The 27,500-nt window shown below is 44.0% G+C and overlaps 1 protein-coding gene across 1 annotated transcript in view; it reads right to left on the bottom strand.

Annotated features, from left to right (window-relative positions):
• The window catches only part of LOC138959322 (U3 small nucleolar RNA-associated protein 6 homolog), a 239,086-nt gene that overhangs the window by 12,489 nt on the left and 199,097 nt on the right, over window positions 1-27,500 (bottom strand). Inside the window, exons 18-19 of the mRNA XM_070330752.1 lie at window positions 19,798-19,907; window positions 15,572-15,638 (exon numbers count right to left, since the gene is read on the bottom strand). Coding sequence (XP_070186853.1) covers window positions 15,572-15,638; window positions 19,798-19,907 — 177 coding nt within the window. The remainder of the gene's footprint in view (window positions 1-15,571; window positions 15,639-19,797; window positions 19,908-27,500) is intronic.

Raw genomic sequence — 27,500 nt, 5'->3', positions numbered from 1 at the left:
CGCTCTGGGATGGCAGCAGTGATGTCCACTTGAAAAAGTTAGACTCTCTCTATCGTCGCTCGGCCAAACTCATCGTAAAGGATAATGCCTCAACAGATATGAAATTAAAAATGCTTAACTTTCTTCCACTGGAAAAGCATCTCAAGTTAAACAAAGCCATTTTCATGCATAAATTGTATTACGGTAAAGTGCCGATTTACATTACATCATTATTTAATAAAGCTACCCACAGGCACAGATATGGGTCGGTCAACTTGATCCCACCGATTCCACGAATTGACCTGTATAAGACCAGTCTTGCTTTTTCGGGTACTTCAGTTTGGAATTCACTTCCATCATCCTTTAAGCACTTAAAGTCATTAAAAAGTTTTTTTAAATGTGTTAAAAACCACTTAATGTCTGAGTAGTTTAACGCCTTTTGATTTACCACACTTAGTATTACGTCAAAGATATGCTGTGCATTGTATATTCTGAACATATTTTTGTTGTACTATTGCTACATGTTCGATTGCTACCAGCTTGTATTCTCAAATCTTAATCCTTGTTAAATAAAGTTCAATTCAATTCAATTCAATTCTCTCTCTCTCTCTCTCTCTCTCATTTTTCTTTCCAAGCTGAAGACAAACTCAAAATATATATTAATGAAACAAACAAAACCACACACAAAAAAACACTCCGAAGTTATACCGATCTTCTCGTTTGGACGATAAACACTAAATCATGCTTGACACTTTTGCAAAGAAAAGAAATTAGATAAAGCAGACACACACACACACACACACACACACACACACACACACACACACACACACACACACACACAAACACACACACACACACACACCAAGGCATGCAAACAAACTTTTCATTATCGTAAATCGAAGCGGAGATCACCTCGGATCACAAAACGAGCCCAAAAGTCAACGACGAGCAAATCTCTTCAGCATGACCAATCAATCAAGCTTCACGCTAGGGGGAAACAAACACACACGAAAACAACACCGGCAGAGCGAGAAAAAATGACAAGGGAGGTGCACAAAAGAAATAACACCGACAGAGAGGAAAAGAGCGATACACGAACACCAACAGAGTGGAAAATAGCGATACACGAACACCAACAGAGTGGAAAATAGCGATACACGAACACCAACAGAGTGGGAGAATGTCGAGAAGCAAGCAACCCAGTGGGCAGAAGAGGGTAAAGAAGTTATGATGCGATCCTCACACAATGACACGCGCAAGAAAAGAGAACGGGTGTGCAGCAATCAATGACAGCACGGGCCACCTTATTTCCAATCCAATAAAACACACCCGCTGCGCTGCCGGGGACCCACGGCGAGGCACCGCTCAATTCCCTCCCTTGCCCTTCGCATCACGTTCTCACGTTTGTTTGGATGGACGATACCCTCCGCTTACTTGTTTTGTTTTTCTCCTTTTTCTATCATCACCCCCCCCCCCCCCCCCACCCCCACAACATGGCTTCTCGCTCGACCTCTCTCTCTGTATGTCTGTCTGTCCTCGTCTCTGTCTCTCGCTGTCTCAGTGTCTGTCTGTCTCTCTCTGTTCAGCCCAGTCCATCATTTTGTGACAAATTGTTTTTCTATCTTCCTTTCTTTCATTTCATTCGGGAAATGTTCAAATCAAATGAATGAATGGCGTTTGCAAATCGACAGCGTTTTTCTGTTGTTTTTTTTATAATTTTTTTCAAGTTTCGTGATTTGTCCATGAATTTTGTATTTCGGGCTGTCGGGGACTTTATTTCACGAACTTGAACACGACCAAAAAAAAACCCGGAGGTGATAGGCATTCCCACTTCCTGTATTTTTTTGGTTTAATTCAGACGTCTTTCTTCTCTTCTTCCTCATTCGTTCTAATAAAAGGCCAGTCAGACTCAAAAGAATGAGTTTCGAATCGAGCATGTTCATCTCATGAAAATGTAAAACTTGCACGTTTCTCCAAAAGTGCCCAGACTTTTTCCCCGCTCTCCAATACAATTGTCAATGCCATTACGCTGAAACCCGAGGCCGTTTCGAGTTACCGTGGGGCTGCAGCCAATGATGGCATTTCCAATCCCCCGAAAAAGAGTGACACCCACTCATCTCACTATTTGCACGAATAACGATGGGCGGTTGGAGGTGGGGGGGGGGGGGGGGCTGAGGGTTCGGGGGTTTAAAATCACTCCCTCCGAAGCAGATTCGATGTGTCTTTTATCAAGATCGAATTACTTGCAGAAACTTGCACGGAACCAAGGGTAGAGAAACTCAGACGGCTCCGACCATCTGGAAGTGGAGCTGGGGCATCTTTACTCATCTCCAGAGCGTGTTGACTTACACTAAACATGTTGAAAATAAATCTACTCTGGCGACAGAAAATTGTTTGCAGAAAAGTCAGGGCGAGTGTAATCGTCTCGACTTGGTGAAGTTCGCAAACAGATCAATTAGACGGGTAATAAATGAAGGCGCACCGAGGGAAAAAAAGCAATGGCAAGTGTAATCGTCTCAACTTGGTGAAGTTCGCAAACAGATCAATTAGGTGGTAATAAATGTAGGCGCACCGAGACTCCATTTTCAATCCGGGGACTGGCGATGGTCAGAGACCGCCGCAGATAAACATCTGATCGAGGGATACCAGGCTTTGATTAATGTGCGCGAGAGGAACTGCACCTGTTTTGATAACTGATAACGTGAATTAATTTCTTTTTTGATCAATGCATTTGAGCAATCCGTCGTTATCACTGTTGGAGATACAGAGGAACTTGAATGAGAGGGCAACCTTGGAGCCGGTGGAAAGTGTTCCCTTGTGACATGCCTACATTGCTGATGTCCTTCAGTGCACAGTGTGCTTTGTTCAGTTTAAAGGTACGGTCCTTCTCGTATAAGCAATCATGTGCTCCACCATAGGTCTGTCCAAGCTTTTACTTGTGCAAATAGCATCCTTTCCACAAATTCTGAAGCTAGGTTTCAGTACCAGATGAGATATGATACACCATTACTCGATGAGAACCACCAGTTCTGACTTGATCGCTTCTTTTTGTGTCGTATCAGATAAAAAAAAACAAGTCGCGTAAGGCAAAATTACTACATTTAGTCAAGCTGTGGAACTCACAGAATGAAACTGAACGTAGTCCGCCGCTAGTGCAAAAGGCAGTGAAAGTGACGAGCCTGTTTCAGTGTTTGGCGCGGTAGCGATTGCGCTGTGCTTCATAGCACGCTTTACTGTACCTCTCTTCGTTTTAACTTTCTGAGCGTGTTTTTAATCCAAACATATCATATCTATATGTTTTTGGAATCAGGAACCGACAAGGAATAAGATGAAATAGTTTTTAAAACGATTTCGGAAATTTAATTTTGATCATAATTTTTATATTTTTAATTTTCAGAGCTTGTTTTTAATCCAAATATAACATATGTATATGTTTTTTGGAATCAGAAAATGACGAAGAATAAGATGAAATTGTTTTTGGATCGTTTAATAAAAAAATAATTTTAATTACAAGTTTCCGATTTTTAATGACCAAACTCACTCATTAGTTTTTAAGCCACCAAGCTGAAATGCAATACCAAACACCGGCCTTCGTCGAAGATTGCTTTGCCAAAATTTCAATCAATTTGATTGAAAAATGAGGGAGTGACAGTGCCGCCTCAACTTTTACAAAAAGCCGGATATGACGTCATCAAAGGTATTTATCGAAAAAAAGAAAAAAACGTCCGGGGATATCATACCCAGGAACTCTCATGTCAAATTTCATAAAGATCGGCCCAGTAGTTTAGTCTGAATCGCTCTACACACACACACAGACAGACAGACAGACAGACAGACACACACACACACACACACACACACACACACACACACACACACACACACACACACACATACACCACGACCCTCGTCACGATTCCCCCCTCTATGTTAAATCATTTAGTCAAAACTTGACTAAATGTAAAAATACGATCAACCATTTTGGCTAACATTAGGAATTTATAAACTAGAACCGCACCAGTGCAGTCTGGAAACTTTTTTTTTCCCCCTGGGAGACCAACGGCAAAATTCAAATACTGTGGTTGAGTAATAAACTGGTGCACACTATGCATACTATTGTGTGGTTTGTTTGGGACATTAGCGTTTTTTGTTGAAGCGCGCATGAGCAGAGAGAAAGATAGACTTAGAGAGAGAGAGAGAGAGAGAGAGAGAGAGAGAGAGAGAGAGAGAGAGAGACAGAGAGACAGAGAGAGAGACAGAGAGAGAGAGAGAGAGAGAGAGAGAGAGAGAAAGAAAGAAAGAAAGAAAGAAAGAAAGAAAGAAAGAGAGAGAAAAAAAAAGAGAGAGAGAGAGAGAGAGAAAGATAGATAGAGACAGACAGACAGACAGACAGAGGGAGAGACAGAGAGAGAGTGAGAGAGAGACGTACAGACAGACAGAGAGACAGACAGACAGAGTCCCACACACCCATCGACATTAGTATCAGCGTTGAACTTAATGCTCTTACGGTCCAACCCCAAAGTAGTTACATCAAAGAGAGTTCTCAGACAATCCACGCTGGTTGCGGTACTAACACCTTGCTTCAGGCAACTACTCTGGGACAAGTATGTACAAGTCGATGTAACAAGCAAATTACCTTCCAAAGCCTTCCTGGTACCTTCTATTCAATCAAACACAAAAAAGAACACAAAATAATTGCCTCCCACTGCTTTGCTGGTGTACTCTATTCAATTAAAAAGGGCAACAACAAAACAAACAAAACTAAATATATAATACAAAACAAGTCGCGTAAGGCGAAAATACAATATTTAGTCAAGTAGCTGTCGAACTCACAGAATGAAACTGAACGCAGCAAGACCGTATACTCGTAGCATCGTCACTCCACCGCCCGTGGCAAAGGCAGTGCCCGTGGAATTGACAAGAAGAGCGGGGTATTCGTTGCGCTAAGAAGGATAGCACGCTTTTCTGTACCTCTCTTCGTTTTAACTTTCTGAGCGTGTTTTTAATCCAAACATATCATATCTATATATTTTTGGAATCAGGAACCGACAAGGAATACGATGAAAGTGTTTTTAAATTGATTTCGAAAAAAAAAATTTGATAATAATTTTTATATATTTAATTTTCAGAGCTTGTTTTTAATCCAAATATAACATATTGATATGTTTTTGGAATCAGCAAATGATGGAGAATAAGATAAACGTAAATTTGGATCGTTTTATAAATTTTTAATTTTTTTTACAATTTTCAGATTTTTAATGACCAAAGTCATTAATTAATTTTTAAGCCACCAAGCTGAAATGCAATACCGAACCCCGGGCTTCGTCGAAGAGTACTTGACCAAAATTTCAACCAATTTGGTTGAAAAATGAGGGCGTGACAGTGCCGCCTCAACTTTCACGAAAAGCCGGATATGACGTCATCAAAGACATTTATCAAAAAAATGAAAAAAACGTTCGGGGATTTCATACCCAGGAACTCTCATGTCAAATTTCATAAAGATCGGTCCAGTAGTTTAGTCTGAATCGCTCTACACACACACACACACAGACACACACACGCACACACGCACATACACCACGACCCTCGTTTCGATTCCTCCTCGATGTTAAAATATTTAGTCAAAACTTGACTAAATATAATGACAAGACAACTCGGCGATACGCGAGGCAGTGTTGGCAGAATTTGTGCGCGCACGGACGCGCATAAAAAGTTGTACTCACACACACACACGCGCACACATACACACACACGTATGCACACACGAGCACACACACACACACACACACACACACACACACACACACACACACACACACACACACTTTTCTGTTTACGTCAAGCGTCCTCTTTCTCGTTCTGATTTGATTTCAGTCTTACCCCCCGCGGGTTAGGGGGAAGAATTTACCCGATGCTCCCCAGCATGTCGTAAGAGGCGACTAACGGATTCTGTTTCTCCTTTTACCCTTGTTAAGTGTTTCTTGTATAGAATATAGTCAATGTTTGTAAAGATTTTAGTCAAGCAGTATGTAAGAAATGTTAAGTCCTTTGTACTGGAAACTTGCATTCTCCCAGTAAGGTCATAATTATATTGTACTACGTTGCAAGCCCCTGGAGCAATTTTTTGATTAGTGCTTTTGTGAACAAGAAACAATTAACAAGTGGCTCTATCCCATCCTTTCCCCGTCGCGATATAACCTTGAACGGTTGAAAACGACGTTAAACACCAAATAAAGAAAGATTTCAGTCGCTCTGTCCCCACCTTTGATCGCACCAAAGCACAGATCATGCGAACCAAACGAAGACTGGCAATTTCACTAGGGTCGAATGCACATTGCACTGAATGGAATAGACGTAGTTTCGTAAATGCCGACAGCCTAGCTGAAACAAATGTCGATACTCTGGAATTACAGGTACCAGTTCTGTGCCAAATGTATTGCTATAGGTCGACTTCAAGTGAGACATGACGGCGGACAGTAGTCTTTGAAATATGCGCCTATTTCCACAAATTAATACATGACTGACTGTACATCCGGTTAAATGAAATGAAAACAAGTCCAATTTAAAGAAAGAGAGAGAGAGAGAGAGAGAGAGAGAGAGAGAGAGAGAGAGAGAGAGTGTGAGAAAGAAATAGAGAGGGGGAGGGAGGGGCAGACACACAAAGAGAGGGAGAGGGAGAGCATTTCAGACAGAGACATACAGACATACACACAGAAACAGAGAGGAAGAAAGAGACAATATTAGACACCGAGAGGTACGGTTTACTTTTGAGTTTGCCTAACTGCCAAGTATACGCAGCACCTCCTTCCCATTACAGTTCTAGAAATTGAACTCTCTGTCCAGTCATCTCCGCTCTCCCCCCACCCACCCCCCACACCAAAACCATCACCAGCATCATCCACCCCTGCCCCTTTGCACCATCCCATTATCAAACGATCGGGTCCCAAAACTCCCAGAACTCCAGAGACAAGAAAATGAGACGAAAATTGCCCGACTCAACTTTCTGTTGCAAAACTTTCTTAAAAGGGATTGCAAGAAGAGCTTAAAGAGCAGAACTTTAGAGGAAAGCTATATTTTAACAGTAGTATGGGGTAAGATGACTTCACAGAGAGAGAGAGAGAGAGAGAGAGAGAGAGAGAGAGAGAGAGACAGAGACAGAGACAGAGAGACAGAGACACACAGAGAGAGAGAAGAGAGTGGGGAGGAACAGAGAGTGAGAGAGAGAGTTCAGAGAGAGAGAGAGAGAGAGACAGAGAGAGACAGAGAGAGACAGAGACAGAGACACAGAGACACACACAGAGAGAGAGAAGAGAGTGGGGAGCAACAGAGAGTGAGAGAGAGAGTTCAGAGAGAGAGAGAGAGAGAGAGAGAGAAGAGAGAGAGAGAGTGAGCGGGAGGGTGGAACAGAGAGAGAGAGAGAGAAGAGAGAGAGAGAGACGAGAGAGAGTGAACGGGAGGGTGGAACAGAGAGAGAGAGAGAGAGAGGAGAGAGAAGAGAGAGAGAGAAGAGAGAGAGAAGAGAGAGAGAAGAGAGAGAGAGACAAGAGAGAGTGAGCGGGAGGGTGGAACAGAGAGAGAGAGAGAGAGGGGGTGGGAGAAGGGGAGAGAGAGGGAAATAGAGAGAGGAAAAAGAGAAATGCCGGGGAGAATCTGATGACAGGCTGCAGACAGTAATGATACATGATTGTTTCCTGCCTATAAAATGCCGAGCGCTCTTAGAGTCAATCTCTCAAACTCTTCAAGCGACGCCTGGCTGTCCGGTTGCTGTGTCCTGGAGATATCTTTGGAGATATCTTTAGAAACACTTATTTGATCTGTCTCCTCAGTAAAATTTCAAATCCATTAAATGAAAATTTCAGGTACATCCGTAATATCGACACAAGACGTCAAATTGCCGATACTCTTAATACCCTCATCTGATGAAACACGCTGTCAGACCATTTTTGAAGTAGCCGTAAGAATAAAAATCACAACCTCCTATACTTTTCAGTCTAGACGAGTTCCAACTAAAATACTGTGTTTCTGTTTACTGCAACTTTGTTTTCCTTTTGGCAGGGGATAAGGGAAGGAGGGGGAGGGGGGGTGGACACACTTTTAAGGTACATTCTTTCTCGTGTAAGCGATCATATTCCCCATCCATCGATCTACTGAGAGGTTTACATGCAACAAGAGCATCTTTCAACCGAAACCTATCAAAGAAAATCAACAGTCTAGCTGCTTCCTGTTTAGAGTTGGAATCTATTGTTGAATTGATTTGCGAATCAGTGACACATCTGTCACAAACAACACTAACTAACACAAAAATCCCACTCTACATGGCAGCGAGGCTAAATTTAGAACATTAAAAAATGTTTGTCCAAGTAGAAGAAGGACGATGTTATCATTCTCGCGTAAATGCCTGGATAGATAAGTCGTGCTTTACCTGATCGCTTGCACGAGAAGCATCACTGTCCCTCCAAACTCATTCCACGCATATGCATAATATGCTTGTACTGCACAGGTCATTACAGTATATAGACCACTTACCCCAGAAGTGGGAAGGTGGTGGCTGAGGGGGTTGGGGAGTGTCTGGGTGGGGGTGGGGGAGAGGATGGAGGGAGGTGGAGGGGTCTGCGTGACCAGACAGAACCTCCTTCACCAACCCCCCACGCCCTCCCCACCCCAAAAGCTTCATCGTTGCAGGTAATAGCACCTAGTAGCTGATGATAGCTCATCAGCCAGCCCTAAATCCCCGACCTATACGTATCCCCCCCCCCCCCCCCCCCCACAATAAAGGGCGGTCTCCCGGCCCTAAAATCAGCGAGCAGTCACGCCATGGGACGGGGGATGACAGAAAATAACCATAGCGGTTCGAGAGGTATAAGGAGATGCAGGCGGGAGGAAACTATCCAGGGGGATCGAGAATGGTGAGTCCGCGCATCACGCACTCTGGCTTCCCTGCCTGCACAGCGCTAATCAGGGTCTGGATGCGCACGTGCTCCTCGTCGCCATGATACTCGCTTCCATTGCTGCTGATTGCCTGCACTATTATTTTTCTGCCGTGGTACTTTTGAAAGGTGGTCTGATATATTTTGACAGTGTTCTTTTACACGACTTACTGATTGCCTGCACTATTATTTTCTGCCGTGGTACTTTGAAAAGTGGTCTGATATATGGTGACAGTGTTCTTTTACACGACTCACTGATTGCCTGCACTATTATTTTCTGCCGTGGTCTGATATATATGTAGACAGTGTTCTTTTACAGGACTAGATTATTACCTGCCTACAACAGTCACTATTATTGTCTGCGCCAGTACTTTGAAAGGTGGTCTGATATACTTCGAGAGTGTTCTTTTACACGACTTTCTGATTCCTTGCTTACAGCGAATGCACTGTTATTTTCTGCAATAGGATTGCAAATGTGGTTTAATTTATAGTTTTGATCGTGTGCTCTACTGGATGTGCTATTCGTCGTCATGATAGTATTTCAATTGCTGATTGCCTCCCCATACACCATCATTGTCTGCAGTTGTATTTGAAAGGGGGTTTAATATATCTTGACGGTTTCCTTTACAGGACGCACTTTTGTGGCAATGACGCTGCGATTGCTGATTGCCTGTCTGGAACTCAGGCACTATTCTTTTCTGCAGCTCTATTTGAAAGGTGGTCTAATTCATGTTTGACGGTGTTCTCTACTACATGAGGGCTTAAAGAGTATCCTTCAAGGCGGCAACTGTCAAACTGCAGTCTTACTATCAACTCCTTAGCTGGCTAGTTCGAACACTTACTGTCATAAAACGCACGAAAGAAATTACTGGCTTGGAAATCTCTTTTTTGGTCTCATACTGCATCTCTTCAAAGAGTTGTCTGGCTTATGTTTGGTTCTTTGTACTGTACATTTCTAAACCACTTACGCTACCATATTCCCCTCCACCTCTCACCCCTCCCCCCTCTCCCCACAAATCCCTACCTAGCACGCAAGCGATTCCAGGGACCCAAGCGATTCCAGAGAAGGAGGATAATTTCAGCAGTTTGCCATCATATCTGCCTCGATACGTGCACGAATACCAAAGGGGAAGGCTTGACCGGCTCCCATACTCCATCACTTTCCCCCGTAAACTACTTTTTTCCCATCTTCCGTCCAAAATGATAGCACGACACGATCGGGAAAAGGACAGAAATAAACACAACAGAAAGAAAAAACAGCACCCATAACAAAACGAAAAGGAGGCCATACTTAAATGAGCGAGAGAGAGACATAAACAAACAAACAAACAAACAAACAAACACACACACACACACACACACACACACACACATCCTTACACACAACCCCCCCCCCCCCCACACACACACACACACACACACTCACACGCAAAATAAGGCAGAAGGTTCACATTCCTATTGGAGAAATAACAACAAAAGGCACAGTGTAATTATTTGAGGAAAGTCGGGGTTAATTTCCGTTTTCGTCAATTGACGGGTCGGCCGAGACAGGCGGGCAGAGCATGCAAGAGGAAGTCACGAAGCAGCCATTTTCTTTTTTTCTGTTTTCTTTTTTAATCCCGCTGTTCTTATCTTTCCTTCTTTGTTTCTTTTGTTTTTCTTTTAGTTCCCTCTCTTTCTTCTCTCGCTGTTCATCTTCTCTTGTTCTATTGTCCCTTTTCTTGGAAGGGTGTAAGAGACGCTGAAACATTTTTTTTATTCATTCTCTGTCTCTGTCTCTGTCCCTGTCTCTCTCTCTCCTTTTTTTAATTTCTTTCTTTTCTTCGCTGTTCTTCTTGTCTTGTTATATTGTCCCTCTTTGTGACTAGATATAAATGACGCGGAAACAACCTCAACAACCTCGTCTGCAATTCCACTTCCGGGTGACGATGGCGGCAGTTATACTGGTTTTGTCAGCTGTGTTTTTAGTGCAAGGTCGATTTTATTGTCGAAAAAGGCAGGTTCTCTCTGACAGTAAAGTTATTTTTAGCAGTGTATGGTGCACTCTGCGCTACGAGACTTGTCGTTTTCGAAATAAAAACACACCTCCTTATTCAAACCATACTTGTTCACCTAATGTAGTGTGTGCGTGTGTGTGTGTGTCACCACGCTCTCTCTCTCCCTCTGTCTGTCTGTCTGTCTGTCTGTCTCTCTTTTTACATGTAGTCAAGTTTTGACTAAAGTTTTAACATAGTCGGGGAATCGAGACGAAGGTGGTGGTGGTGGTGAATGGTGGTGTGTGTGTGTGTGTGTGTGTGTGTGTGTGTGTGTGTGTGTGTGTGTGTGTGTGTGTGTGTGTGTGTGTGTGTGTGTGTGTGTGTGTGTGTGTGTGTGTGTGTGTGTGTGTGTGTGTGTGTGTGCGTGCGTGCGTGCGTGCGTGCGTATGTTGTTGTTATTTGTTTGTTTTTGTTGTCGTTGTTGTTGTTATGTTTTGGGGGGTCGATAAAGTTTTTGATCATTTCACAACTATGAGTCATAGTTTACAAAACAGATGCCAACTTCAAGCACAAAAATTCCGTCTCTGAGAGACAAGGACCTTCTATCTAATGAAGCCCATGCATGTTGCATGATATCGGGGAAAGGGTGATGACACCGACTCATTCAATATTCACGCTATGTGTTTACCGCCGATTCCTAGCGCATCAGGCTCAGTGCTATATCTCACGTAATCCTAAATACCTTACCCATTAATCGATAAGCAACACTGGCCGATACCAAACCACACACACGAGTTTATTCAGTGGGCTGAGTTATCAAGACCAATCAGGGTAATGAACTCAGGTATCATTAAGACCGGTATGTTGAATACACAGAGTTATTAGTGCTTGCACATTTTTGTAATGAGACTTGCCGGCGCAACCGCACGCCTGAACTTAGGTTCATATTTCAAAGATGTCTTCCTTCCCTCGGAAGCGATCAATGTAAACCTCATAGATCTGTCCCGGCTTTTACGTGGCAAAGAACATCCTTCCACTTAGTCACACACTGACACTCTACACACTATCGCTGTGCCATGTTGGAATTCTTCATTCAATTGATTTCACAAATAAATCTTGTGTCAATCTGCCAAATGTATTCCCCCCAAATCCACTCTGCACAGAAATAAGGTAGGCTGTGGATGTCTGGTATGTGTGCAAATGGAAAGGTGCTTTTATACCACGTGAAAGGCCTGGACAGTCCTGTGATATTCACACGGTGGTCTACTATAACTAACACGGGAAGGAAGGTTCAATGTGTGACAGGGGAGGCTACCGCTCCTTTCACAGCAGACTCTGCACCCGAGTTGTTGGCCTTTAAAAGTCAACACCAGTGGATTGTAGAATTCTGTTTGTGATGGGGTCTGGTGGTTTCCGATTGTCTGTATGTTCATGGAAACCTTCGGGTTTGCATAACAGTTTTTATAGGGCTAAGAAATTAGCCCTAACATTTTCAATCCTGTTTGATTGCACTTCGCTTCCCGAGGTGATCGTAGTGTTTCGGCACACGGTTACAAATGTATCTTCAAACACCTTTTTCTGCAATCAATACGCATCGAAAATCCAGCGTGCACGAGGTTTACTTCGTGCGCTGATTCATCAAAACCGATCGGTGTAAATGAGCTTAGTTATCAAGATAGGACTGTTAAAAAAAAGCTTATCAGTGATTGCACACGTCTAGTTCGGTAATGAGATTTGCAAGTGCAACCACACGCCTAAACTTAGTTTATTTTGTGGGCCGAGTTATCAAACATGATCACTATATCAAACTCAGGTATCAAGATCGCTGTGTTCAATACGCTGAATTATCAATGATTGCCCATTTCTCTAATAAGGTTCGTGGGTACGACTGCACGTTTTTAATGAGATGAACAGAATACAGAACCAGTTTCATGAGTTCAAAAATCAAGATAGGTCTTCTCAAAAAAGTCAACTTATCAGTGATTGCACATTTTTGTATTGAGACTTACAGGTGCGACTGCACGATTTTACTAAGATGACCTCGCAGGTAAATGCATCAGTCGACGAATATTCAATCAGCATGGGACCGCTAATGGACTGTAATTCAATTCTTGGTCGTTCAAATTCCTTCGGTAAGTAAGCTATTGATGGTCAGATGCAAATATACTTGAACAACAATTTGCATTACCTGCAAGCAGGTTTCAATCCCCAAAGGATTGGGTTTGCATAATTAACTCTAAGACTGATTAATCAACCCACCATCAACTCCTCTAATTTAAAACAGAAAGTAACTCCCCTAGTTTACGTGACACCCAGTACCAGCCCATACATGAAATGGGTGAGGCATTTCGCCTTTACTGGGACGATTAATGCTTCATACGCTTGCAAACGAATGTGACAGAATTGAATAACCCCCATGTTGAAGAACCGATCTTTGTTGCAAACACACACGACATTCACACCGCCCTGATATGGCCCTTCGAGGGCGGCTGGGCGTTAAGCAAACAAACAAACAAACAAACACGACATTCACCTTAAATGATAAGAAAACTGGTCTTCGTTTTTCGAGCCGCATTGCCTGCCAAAATGTTCCACCAGTCGTTCTGTTACTTGTAGTGTGCTACGCTTCTGCTTTAAGTTCTCTGTCACTCAAAATAACAGACCCAAGAAGGATCGGGAAAAATTAAAAAATAATAATTCAGCAAGTCTCATTACAAACATGTGCAAACACTTATAACTCAGTGTATTCAACATATGATCACTCAGCCCACTGAATAAACTCGTGCGTGTTTAACAAATTATAATAACACCCAGCAACTAAAATCACCTTGATGTCCATGCGTGGTCATCTGAATTTGCGACAGCAAGGCCGGTGGTAGAAGTGCACTTAACCCTAGACAGCTGAATATTGTAATGAGTGCTCCTCTCACAGACTATCTACAGAACACATAATAATGGCCGGATTCCAACTGCTTGACGTTTAATGTTTTCTGTGGATTAACAGGATTCCGTTAAATACATTTATTACCAATTCAGTGCCCCATATGGCTTTTTAACCAATCAGGACGGATTCTAGGTGACCCTCTAAATGTTATAACGTTCAGGCAGGGACCCTTTTTGTTTATCACGCTAAAAATTAACAAGACAAAGTAAAAATGTAATTCAACAATATCAGCGTGATTTATTCTAAAGAATGACACTTCAAATGCTGTCAGGTAATACTCTCTTTATCTAAAAAAAAATACCGAAAAGCGAGTTTTGTCGGTGGGTGCGTAACGGAACAGCAAGGCACCGCCCATCGTCTGAGTGTGCAATGCCGACCGCTCACTTGAAATCTAAATGATCAAAGTTCGGAAAAATCAAGTGAAATTGCGCCACTCGCTTTACATCAAATGTATCTTTACGTCATTTCCCATCCGTCTGGAGTCGGTTCTAAATCTGTCGCTCTCTGTTCAACGAGAAAAAGCGAAGCAACCGAAACGCATGTTCAACATGGTTTATCTTGTGAGATTGTTGTGTGTCAAAGGCATTTGACCTGTGAATATTCATCACGTCAGGTGCGTTACTCTGATTGGCTGACTCAGGTCACGAGAATTCTTTGACTGACAGGCATAATCAGGTAGAAGCGCTCAAGTTCCCATTGCGGCTGTTCTGTCTAATTCGCGGGGTTACTTCGAAATTTCTTTTGGTCGAATTAAACGGTAATAAAACCGTTATTTCTAATATGCTGACTGTTAGCAAATGATAACAGACATATCTTTTTTCTGGACATGTCTTGTTATCATTTGCTAACAGTCAGCATATTAGAAATAACTCATAGTACTACTATTAGTTTCAAACGAAGGTGTGGTGTCTGCGATTTCAAATGTCCACGAACAGTGATCGCTAGACGGATTACTGGGCAGTGAATGGTGTAATTCGGTACAAACTGAAGCATGAGGAAGTTGCACATCTGCTCTCTCACACAAAAAAACTCGGTCTTCTTCTTCCACGCAGACAGAATGTGAAAGTATTCTGGGCAAAGGTTATGGTCTTCGGACTTGAACACACAGTACGCATACAGACAAAGCCGAGTATGCCCTGTCTGGATACACGCATTCGTCATTTTTGGTATCAGCTGGGAACATTCTCGCGGTACTCTAGTTATCACTGTGTGGACGCCGTGTGGCACTTTGATAAATAGGTCTGCAAGAACGCCACAGTTTACTTTTTCCTGGCCCTGTGATAACATGGGGCAACGGTCTTCATTGAAATTACCGTCCTTTCCGCGCACACGATCATATGATGTTTGCCGCCACACATCTGTGCAGGCTTCCACACAGAATAACAGCATCCTTTCACTTGGTCACATACCAACACGCACCACACATCAACATGCTGGCTGTTCAATTTTTAGTGCATAGATTTATTTCATTTTATTTTATTTTTTTCCTGAATTATTTTAGCAGGTCGATATGTGTCCTGTACAAAGTTAATTCCCCCCCAGAAAGCTCACTCCGCACAGGAAGCAGCGAGGCTGTTGACTTCTAACATGCTCTTATCCCGCGTAAAACCCGGGACAGATGTGTGATGATGACCAGGATCGCCTTCACCAGAAGGAACGTACCTTTAATCAGTTACTTCAGCAGTCAAATACAGATGGTTTTCTCTCATACTAATTCATTAACCTGATAAGCCTAATCTTACCTGCATCAACTCCTGCTTGGCGTACTCAAAGTAGAACTCAAGGGGAACTGGCTTCAGGCTCGACAACCTGAAACAAGCCATTACAGACTGTGAAAAATACCCGCCCCAGGCATACATAATCATAATAATGACAAACTGTTAACGCCATGCGTAAACAGTCAAAACTCTCAGAGCGACTGTATGTGTGTCCTTATCTCCATTTCAAGTCTCCCTTTTTTACGCCCTGATTTTCTCAGATTTATTTATAGCTGTAAATGGGGCGGAGAGGTGAGGCTGGGGGCCGACTGTACTCCTGCTAATTCACTCACAAGCAGGGGCACAAATCTAAAGAACAGGCATGACGCGCGGCCGCGACAGACGTTCTGTCAAGCAGTGTCACATTACACATGGTGGGGACACTTGTCACTACACGGTGGCCACTGGTCCAGCAACTGGTCAGAACCCGGTGCCATCTCCATCAACAATCCTCTCTGCTGCGACAGTCCTTCCGTCAGGATAACACGACAGTCTTTATCCCGCAAACACTATGTGATGCAAATTCTAAAAGCGCGCCCACAAGATAGAAAACACGTAATCGACTTTCATAATTATATTAGTTTCGTTTACTTTCAGATAGTAACAACCGGGGAAAAAAGAGAAAGTGAAAATTACTGTCCATTTATAATTGTATTTAAATCTGGGTGCAGAGGCAACAAAAAGAGGGAAGAGGTGCTAAAAAGAAGAGGTAGAGGAAATGGGTAAGAAAGCGAGACAAAAAGACGGACGGACAAACAGACAGACAGCCAAACAAACAGACAGACAAAGAGACAGACGGGCTGGCAGCCACATACAGAGACAGACTGAAAGTGTCAAGAAAAGCAAAAAATCAATAACAACAACAACAACAACAACAAAAAGTTCCCACAATCAATTTTTCGCAACATCGCGTTATGACAAATGTGACAAATTCTCCCGCACGCGTCATGACAAATAGGACGCAGCTCAGGTCGCGATCTCAGCGCGACAAATGACAAACGAGGCACGATAGAAACCGTTAGGGGGTCGTTGCGGCTATCTCCCTCACGCTAAGCCCCTGGAATGCTCGCCAGGGGTCTTCGTCTGGCTAAATTAACTCTTGTCGCGGGTGATACAGTGGATTCCCCCTTCCCTCCTTTAAGACGTCCAAAAACCAGGTCTTATAAACGAGGGAGCCTTGAAACAGAGATACATTTAAAAAGATCATGAACAAACTTTTTTTTTAAAGGTACTAATACCAATGGGGAGGGGGAGGGGGGTGCGGAGGGAGGGGTTCTTCATTGGGAGGTCTTAAAAGGAGGTTTGACTGTGTTTCCACACTGGGTGAGCATCAATTACAGGTGGCTCTCTTTGACTTCTGTGGCCGATACCCAGTGATAAACTAGCAGGATTTGAGAGTTTCCCTTTTCATGTTGTCGACTGCTTCAAATAAATGCGTGCGCACGCACACAGGTTGCCGAGAATGACAATGGTTTTAAAGTCCGCAGGGCTTAAACAGCTGCTAACTTCAAAAACGATCCCGTGTCAACCTGTGATCACGACTTAGCGGTTTCTCTTTCTTTTCGAAAATACGGTTACTTCGAATAAAATAGAGAGAAGTATTTGTGTTCATAGGTTTCAAGACATACCCCTCCTCAACCCCCCCCCCGACCTCTATTCTCCCATCTTCCGCCGTCCTGGGGCAGGCCCTAGAGAGGTTACGTAACGCTCATCAAAGAAGGGCCATGGGAGGCTTCTGACTGCAAAATAACCCATCAGAAACATGATTCATACACAGCAGTTGTCATCGCTCATCTCTACGTATAGCTTGTCTGCTTTTTTTTCTGAAACCGGTCGACAAATACCGGACTTAATTTTAAGTGTGCTAAATTCCAATTAAGCTAGAAAAGGAGGAGATTCTCTCACTTTAATAAAAAGAATGGAATCCCTTTAATCTCTGCTTTACGTGTAAAGAGGTTGTTGTATCCGCAATGTCCACAGTCCTATTTATTACCTAACTGTTTTCGGTCGTTTTAATCCTTGGACAGATTGTATGTTTAGTAACCCGTTATTAACTTGTAGAGCGGTGTGGAACATTTCTTAATAGGGAGAGCCTCTTTCAAAGAGAGCAGTTTCAGGGTTGAGGGGAAAAAAATAGTAATTACATCAAGGAAACATTTTACAAGATGGAAACCAGAAATTGAAGATCGACCGCATGTTGGCAGTTTTTCTGACGTGGCTGTTTGGTCCGTTACGCAAGAAGCATCATCAGCAATAACACCCATGACATGCAATCCAGCAAAATTAATACCCTCAAACAGCCATCGACTTATTTTGAGGTATTTCTGGTGAATGTTGACATAACAAGCCCCACACCAAACTTACGCCCATTTGAGACCGCGGGATTTTCTTTTTTGGGCCCAAAGTATCCCTTGCATTTTTTTTTATGGGTGGGGGGGGGGGTGGTGCTGTTAATCAAACCCAAAAGCCGAGTTGTACAACATTTGGAGCACTCAGAAACAGCTTGGTGACGGAGCAACACGCTGCTAGCGCTCAGGGTTGTGACAAAAAGAGCAATTATATCAAGCGAGGTTTTACAAGATGAAAACCAAAAATTAAACATCGACCAAATGTTGGCAGTTTCTCTGACGTGGTTGTTTACTCCGTTGCGCAGCAATAACACTCATGACATGCAATCCTGCAAATGGCATCAAACAGCCATCGACCGTCTACACCATGCCAGAACTTGGCGGCAAAAAGCAAATTGCATGTGTCAAAACGTTTCTGCAACTTGCTTCAACTTTCATGCAACGCTTCGCCGCGTTAGTCCTTTTAGCGCCTTTGCTCTGCGAACACTAGCAACACTAATATTTGCCAGTTAAAGGCACAGTCCTTCCCGTGTAAACAATTCGGGTAACCGTCTCGAATCTGCAAGTATTCTTTCATTTGTACACATACCAGAATTCAAAAGCAAGACTGCATTCTGCGCAGAGTGGGACTTTTCTGATGAAGTAATTTAACAGATTGCCACTAGTCTCCGTTTAAAAATTAATTCATCAAACCATTCTCACTCTACACTGGAATCACCAAGGCTGTTGATTTGAGGTATGTTTCCAAGTGTAGGGATGGTACTCTTATATCCCATGTAAAAGCCGGACGAGATCTGAGATGGTGAGTCGAATCGTTTACATGGGAAGGACTGTGTCTTTAAGAGGAAACGGGTCTGACAAGATACAAACTTTGCTGGTATGGCAACCCACGAAACACAAAATATGCCGTGTTTACCCCCACGATGTGTCAATTATTCACGAGACCTATTGTTGTCGCTGCCCAGCATTGAATTAGCAGGCCAGACCTTTTAACTCTGCCGTTGACTCGCACCTCAGAACACCACCAAGCTAGTTTCCTGGATGTTCCTGTTTCTTCGCGCCTTCGGCTATAACGTGCATGACCTACATCACAGCACAAGGAGGCAGTCTTTCACAGACATGCGTGCGGTTCTCTAAGTGGCTTCGCTCTTGTCGCGCTAAATGCGGACATGCTCGGGGCTTTCAGGAGAAAAGTCAGGATTCCAAACAGCCGTTTTTTGAGGCAAAACGAAATTGATTGGATTCCATCTAGTCTGCGAAACCCCGAAGGCTAAAGCGGAAGATGTTTTGAAGTGGTGGGGTAAGGAATTAACGAGTACAGTTAACGTCGGGAATATGAGTCATTAACCAAAGCATGGAAACAAGCCTATGTTGGTTATGGTGCTTCTGCGCCATGTTTCCTGCCGGTGTGGTATTGGTAACGGTGGCTACCTGCTGCTTGTTTAACGAATAGACAACAACAGCCGGAAATATTCGGACAACATCTTTGATGGGGATAATATCTAAGTTCAAGAATAGTACATGCACCGTCGCTGGAATGATTACCACCGCTACTTCTATTACTGCTTGTAACGCTGCAGTTGAATATATAAATATTTAATATGATCATAACGTAAGGCTATAGCATGAGACACTTTCTGGTAAAAGGTTTGTGGAATAAATCTGATATGTGACACGTACCTCGGTGATTCTTCAAAATGAATTCAGCAAAACAAATCCCAGTCTGCAGAGAAATCAGTTGCAAGCTGATGGTTCGGGGATATATGTCCCAGTGGAAGAATTTCTTATGCCACGCAAAAGCCCAGACATGGGTGACACGAGGTACCTTGAAGCATGCTGCATAAACAATGTCCGGTGTTTTACCTTTCGTACAGCTCTCTGGTGGCCTTGGTGTTCTTGGTCAGTGCTGTCCATCTCAGGTAGAACAGCTTGGCCGGCATGCACACCTCTCGTACGATTCGCTGGCACGCTCTCTGCAAATACAATCCGAATTATTAGTGTTAATTGCACATGATCAAAAGGTTAAGACTATGCATTAACACTGAAACGGTGAACGCAGGTCATATTTTTTTTTATAGGATTTACAGTCAACATTATGGTCATTATCTAAACAGCCTAATGCTGTCGATTCACTTGGCAAGGCGCGATTCTTCAACCTGCACTTATAATGTCATTGTGAGCTAGCAAACACACACACGCACGCACGCACGCAAGCCCGCACAAACACACACACACACACACACACACTCACACACACACACACACACACTCCAAAGTAAACGAAGAATTGTCACAGGAGAACTGTCCCACCGAGCGCAACAGATGGGTAGAAAGCGAGAGAAAAAATCAAGGCACTGGCGAAGATATCCAAAGAAAACTAAGATCCCGACAACAATACACAAGAAAGCTGGTGAACTGTCCACACCATGACAAAAACATCAGCACGACAAAGGGCGAGGCGGAGAGCAACCTAATGATTTAAACATGTACTTCATTATCACCGTGGTCTTCATTGCGGTACGAAAGACAGACGGACAGACAGACAGACAGACAAACAGACAGACAGACAGACAGACCGACCGACAGACAGACAGGCAGACAGAATTACACACACAGACAGGAAGGCAGGAAGACAGACAGGCAGGAAGACAGACAGACAGACAGACAGACAGACAGACAGACAGACAGACAGGCAGACAGAATTACACACACAGACAGGAAGGCAGGAAGACAGACAGGCAGGAAGACAGACAGACAGACAGACAGACAGACATACGCCCCATCCCCATTCCCCTCCAGCACCCAGGGAAAACCCAACAACGACAACACACAAAGACTCCGGTGAAGAGTCCCCAGCCAGCGCATCATGACAAAGCCATCAGCATGACGAAGGGCGAGCAAGGTGATGATTTACACATGCACCTCATCACCATCACAAAGCGGGGAGGCACAATGCCGCGCCCGAGGATCGCTTTCATATCTCCTGATTGGCTACCATCGATCTCTCACCTCTTGACTACCACCATGGTGCCTGCCTGCTATACGAGTCTGCAGAGTTTCCAGCTAGTGCTTAAACAAGAGCCTACGATGAACGTCTGGAGTGACTCATTTTTTCTTAAATAAGTCTGGAACCTTGCATCTTTCCTTACACGAGTCTTCTTTAGGGTCTTCTTGATTGGTCCTAGGATGGTGGGGATTATATCCAACAAGTCAGGAGACTTCCACGTTGCCTTAAACAGTCTTCTTTCAGCCTTGATTTTATGCAGATCATGGGATGGTCGAAATCCTTATTAAACAAGAGTCCACACAGCCTTCCGCTGCTGGGATGAGTCCATAGAGATCCTTAAACAAGTCTGGGGATTTCCATCTGTCCTTTAACAAGTCTTCTTTTCTGTCTTCTCCATCCTGGCATGGACGGCATTTTTATTAAGCAAAGTCTCCATGCAGTCTTCTTCATTTTATGCTGGCCCTGGGATGGTCGGGATCTTTATTGAGCAAACTCTCCATTCAGTCTTCTTTTTCTCCTGGGGTGAGAAGGCCCGCCTCATTCACTCCGGTGAGATTGGTCTTGTGAGTAATCAGTTTTGGCGAACCAACTCTCCTGAAGAAGTTCCCTCTTCTTCTTCTTCTTCTGCGTTCGTGGGCTGAAACCCCCACGTACACTCGTGTTTTTTGCACGAGTGGAATTTTACGTGTATGACCGTTTTTTACCCCGCCATTTAGGCAGCCATACGCCGTTTTCGGAGGAAGCATGCTGGGTATTTTCGTGTTTCTATAACCCACCGAACTCTGACATGGATTACAGGATCTTTTTCGTGCGCACTTGGTCTTGTGCTTGCGTGTACACACGGGGGTGTTCGGACACCGAGGAGAGTCTGCACACAAAGTTGACTCTGAGAAATAAATCTCTCGCCGAACGTGGGGACGAACTCACGCTGACAGCGGCCAACTGGATACAAATCCAGCGCGATATCGACTGAGCTACATCCCCGCCCTAGAAGTTCCCTCTAAGTCATACGAGATTCATCTCATGGATGCATGTCAGGGAGGACGTCACAGAAGAATCAGATTGCTTTAACATCAAGTTTCGAGGTGGTAGTCATGTTCGTTTTTGGTACCAGGGTTTGTGAACACCCTCGGAACATTTCATACTTATTTTGGCTTTTTGTCCCTTGCTGTGACTGTGTATCTATACGGCTTGTGTGTGTCTGTGTGTCTGTCTTTCTGTCACTTCGCGATGCACGGCCAAAGTTCTCGATGGATCTGCTTCAAATTTGGTAGGCATATTCAGTTAGATCCCGGACACAATCTGCTCGATGAAAATTTTCAACACGTGCTCTCAGCGCGCAGCGCTGAACCGATTTTGGTTTTTCTGTACATCCATTCCCAGTAACTCTTCCTTATCTTCTCCAGTGTTTTGCGCGTTTATCTCCCTTCCTTCGTGTGGCGTCAATCGCGTACGGTGCGCGGCGCCCGGCGAAGCCGGGTATTGGTGCGCCACTCACCGTCGAAGCCGGGTCCGGCGAAGCCGGGTACTCGGCGAAGCGGGTATTCATCTAGTTTAGTTATATATCTGCTTTGAAATGTTAACACAGCTTCACAGTAATACACTGATTTTAACATCAATGAAGCCTGTGGATGCACAAATCCTGAATTACATTTTTTGTTTCTGTTTTAAGCCGCTTTGCCTTTGAGTTGACCCGTGTTGGTCGATAGGACTTAACCCACAAGCACTGGCTGATTACAAATCAACAATACTGTTTTCCCACCAATGTGAAGCCCCAAAAGAGGGTCAGCATATACAAAAAACAAAAAGCTCTTAAACAAGCAAACAGGCACGTACTTACACACAAATCACACACATCACCCAACCCAACCCCCCCCCCCCCCCAAAAAAAAAAAAGAAAAAAAAAAGGGTCCAATCATAACAGCCCTAAACGACCCATGCGTCTATTCATAAAAACATGGAGGCTCGCCAAATCATCCCGTAGTCAGACAAGGCCAGCTTATGACAAAGGCAAGACGCGATGGAGATGAGATGAGCTGAAGGATGTGAGTGGGAGGTGACGTCTGGTCATCACAGGGGTGTCTGCACCATTCAGCACACTGTCCGCACGTGCCAAACGTTTGACCATTCTGTCAGCTTGCTGACCCTTTTCCCTGGCTTCTGTCCTCATCCCCACTGTCTGTGCTATAGGTGATGTTGTTTTATGTCCTGCGCGTCTTGCAACAATTCTACTCTTCTGCTGGATTCTGTCTCCACTGTCTCAAATGGGGATACAATTCAGTTTTGTGTCTTGATCGTCTACACTATCGCGCATAACACAAAGGCTTCATTTTAATGCTTACGCTAGAAGAAGGGAAGCTCGCCACACTATGAGGAAAACAACACTCCCATCTATGCTAGACTGCCTTGCTACCTGCTGATTGAGACTGCACTCTTTGGAGACACAAACTCTGAGCATGGTTCACGGCCAGGTAGTCAACAGCAACGAATTATCTTAGGCTGGATACCACATGGAGATGGATGGGGCGTTGGGGGGGGGGGGGGGGGGGTGGGGGGGGGAGGGGGGGGGAGGGGGTGCCAGCAATTGCTGCTATACGTTGAACAAAACGTCACCAGGAAGAAAAAAATGATGTTTATGCTCTCTCGAATTCATTTGACTCATTTTCTGGGGTAACTGAATCTGCTTTATTTTAGTATCAACGATTGCTTTTCATCCTCAAGCGATGCATCATCATTGCCAGTTTCACTGAAGACCTAAGCTGTTCGACCAAAGCAACGTCAGCATTGTCTGGCTAAGTTTGCAGCGCCCAATCTTCTTGTCAAGGGGGGACGGTGGCTACTTGCCGTATTGGTCATAATCACAACAGTGGCTGGACAGGCCTGGTCCTGGGGTCAGTTTTGACTAACGCATTCGTATTGAAGCTGTTTAAGGCGCTTCTACTGAAACTGTCTGGTGTTTTCTTATTGCGAATGTTTTTCTTCGTGGACCTTCGGGAACAATTTGCTGCTCCCAGAGGCTGGAGGGACTCGTAGTGAAAATGCTATCTTCGGTGTTTCCAAAGGAAAGGGAAACTATATACTAAGGTAGGTCACCTTTGAAACAACGTTCAGCCTTCACAGAAAGAAAAGAAGATTGCTGCTTTTGAGGTGTTGCTTAGAAAATCCTCTGGCACAAAAATATTCGACCCAGGCAGCGCCTTTTACGTCCATACCCTACCACAACCCACATCCCTTGTCATCTCCCCCATTTTGTTCTGCACTATGGGTCCATTTTTGTTGTGGTCACAATTATCGTTTTGATATTAGTTTTGATAGTTAAAATGACTGCTAAATGATCAGAGCAACTTACAACTAATCGAGATCAGAAGCTTGATCTTCATCCTCCAGCAATCACACGCAGTGTGTGCACACACAATCCAGAAAGGTCGCCTTTCACCAGTAGCGTGATGGCCAAGCCTCATCAGGAAAAGGTCACAGGGGTAGAGGGACATCAGAGGGAACCAGTGATCTCACATTCACAGACGTCCAGCCACCCAGACAATACAGCCACTATCTGTGTGCAGCAAAGTTCATCACGCCAATCCCACCGGCCTGGACAATGCACCGCCCCGGCTGAAAGACTGGACGCTGATGTCCTGGCGCTGTCCGCGTGTCTCAGGTCGGTAACATTATATCAGGACTGCTGCCAGACTAAGCTTCCTCCTTCTCTACTCTCACCCCTTGCCCTCTCCCTCTTTCTTCGTGAAAACCTGGTCAAGCAAAACATTTGTTCCCTTCTTCGCCATTCTCACTGTGTCTTTAAATTCTTCCTGAAGCTCTTCTAGCCCTGGTCAAACAAAACGCCCATCTCTTGACGCCATCGGCCTCCAACAGGCAGACGGTCCACACATTTGCCTGATTCGGACATTAAGACATTCTTTTTAATTGGCTAAAACAATTATGCCTCCTGTCCCAACCCTGCAAGTGTCGGTAAAGAAATCTCAGAAATGCCAGACTAAACTTATCTCGCCCCCCCCCCCCCCCTTCTTCAATCCAATCCATCTCTTATGAACGTTCTAGACAAGACAAGACTTCCAACTCAATCACCCGTACATTCTTTCACCCTCTCCCCAAACACCACTATTCTCCCAACATCTACTCTCATTCTCCTCCTCACTCCCGAATAGGTCAGCAGCAACACCATCTCGACATTGCTACTAGACTTAATTCCTTCAGCCCCCCCCCCCCCCCCACACACACACACCTTTCTTCTCAAAGTTCCGATCAAGAAAAACAAATCACACCCCCCCCTCCCCCACGTTTCTCTAACACAACTATCCTCCCACCACATCCACAAGGCCACCCTCCTTCTCCCTCTGAACTCCCTGCCAGACCAAAAAGGTCAGTAAGATAACCTCTACATCGGCACTAATACCAGACTTAATCCGAACACCCTCATCCGTTCTACTTTAACTCCTGGTCAAGAAAGTTAATCTTATTTCTCCCTCCCCACGCCCCCCTTTCCCCCTTTCCCTAACACAACAACCCTACCACTACAACATCCCACCCTCTTTTCATCCTGAACTCCTTGCTATACCAAGCTTTTCTGGTTCAAAAAGGTCAGCTTCATCGGCACTGCTACCAGACTTAATCCGCACCAAAACTCACTCCATCCCCTATGCCCCCTCGCCCCGGCTGTATCCTAGTCCATGAAAAATGATACCCTTCGATTTCGCAGTCCAGGCTTTCCTTGTCCCTAGCGGTCAATAAGCCGTTGCAATGTCCACTGTCCGTGCCTCCTGTCCAGCCAAGGTGCCGAGTCAGTGGGTCGTCGGGGATTTGAAATCACTCTCTGGCCATCATTGCCTACAAATCTCTCTCAGGTCAACTCGGATTTCAAACGACCCTTCGACGGCCAGACGACTCTAAAAAATTACGTTCTCGGAGGTGTGCTGCTCTTCTGACTCGCTCGGATTTCAAAGTATTCTTCGAGGGTCTAAAGGCTTTGGAATATTAGATTCCAAACAGTGTGCGGACTTTTTTTTCTGTTTTTGCTCTGATGAGGACAAAGTTGGGATTTCAAGTATGAACGTGAATCGCGAATATCTTTGATGAAATTTAATATCTAACTCGAACTTTCTCTTATATTTGATCAATACATACGACTTGAAAGCAAGAGCAAATGCCATTACAGGCTGTGCCCCTCTTCGGCAATAAAACGTAACCATTCCAGCAATTCCTTTGTCATTGTAGAATTTCGCTGGGACTGTGTTTGCTACGGAAATGGCAAAATGATGAGAATAAACACCCGAGCGTGATCAAACGTATCAAGAAAACTACCAAGTTCAAACTCAGGAAGTACAGCCGTTTGACCAAGCCACCGTCATAGTTTTCACGTGCCAACGACAAAACCTCGAAGCACCGAAGTCATCGTTTGAAGTATTATTGATGGTTACGCGAATACTGATGCTAACTACACGGTAAACATCAGTCTGCTCGTGGTATATCACATCAATCTGCCAAGTATACAGTACTGATTAAACCATAAGTGATACATCCACTAAGTTCTATACATATATGCTATATAATTATGACTCAGTGGGTATCTCACATCAATACTACCCCTTTTCTGTTGCCATTGGTTGATTGGAAAGGCTACGGCGTACCCGTTCTTTGTTGGAAAGTCTCCACGCCGATTGAAGTCGCACAGAACAAGGCACGACGCACAAAAGCCAGAAATAAGACCAATAAGTCAGCGCCCTGTTTATGGGGTCTACTCTCCCAGACAGCATGGGGGCTCGCAGACGGTCAGGAAATGGACAGCTTCCTGTTCGGACCACGGAGCACAGAGACGGTCTTTGATCAGCGTTGTGTCTATTGTTGCGCTGACCACAAACCACACTGCCTAGGCCACTATGGTACAAAAAATAAATGAAAGGCCAGCTAAGCTCTTTCGTGGAAGGCTGCAGAGCGGCTTGAAACAAAAATAACAACACATTTTCCATACTGCATCAAGCTGACCTATAATGAATCTAACTTTCCAGGGTATACAGTTGTTCATTAACTCCGTTTGACTGATTTCGTCTATTGTAGGTAATAAGGGCCGTACACTTAAGAGTACTTGAATTAAAAAAAAGTTAGCATTGCTGTGAACGCGTGTACTTTCTTTTGTTATCAAGCTTCGGGGTTTTCTCCTGATACTCTCTTTCTCTTCCTGTTTTTTCGATTTCTTCCTGAAACTCTCGATTTCTTCTTCTTCTCCTGTTGATATTTCTTCTTTTTTTCTCTCTCGTGTTTCTTTTTTTCATTTTGTTATTTCTTTTCTTTCTTTACTTTGTTTTCTGTCTTTCCAGTTCCTTCCGGGGAAAACAATAGTGAATACACAACATATGGGGTTTGGACAAGGGGGCATAAAACATAAAATGATGCCGTTTTGTACCACCTTTGACTTTTAATTAGCCCAAACATTTCTCTCCACAATACCTCCTTCTTTCGTGTGTTTTTTCTCTTTGTTTTCTCTTTTCTTTCATCTCATTAGACCTTCCCATTTACATTTGTCCAAACTTGAAGCCTCAAGACA

Source organism: Littorina saxatilis, linkage group LG2 (assembly GCF_037325665.1).
Source record: "Littorina saxatilis isolate snail1 linkage group LG2, US_GU_Lsax_2.0, whole genome shotgun sequence".
NCBI classification, from domain to species: domain Eukaryota; kingdom Metazoa; phylum Mollusca; class Gastropoda; order Littorinimorpha; family Littorinidae; genus Littorina; species Littorina saxatilis.
Note: the sequence above shows the minus strand (reverse complement) of the source record. Positions and strands in the feature narration are given on the sequence as shown.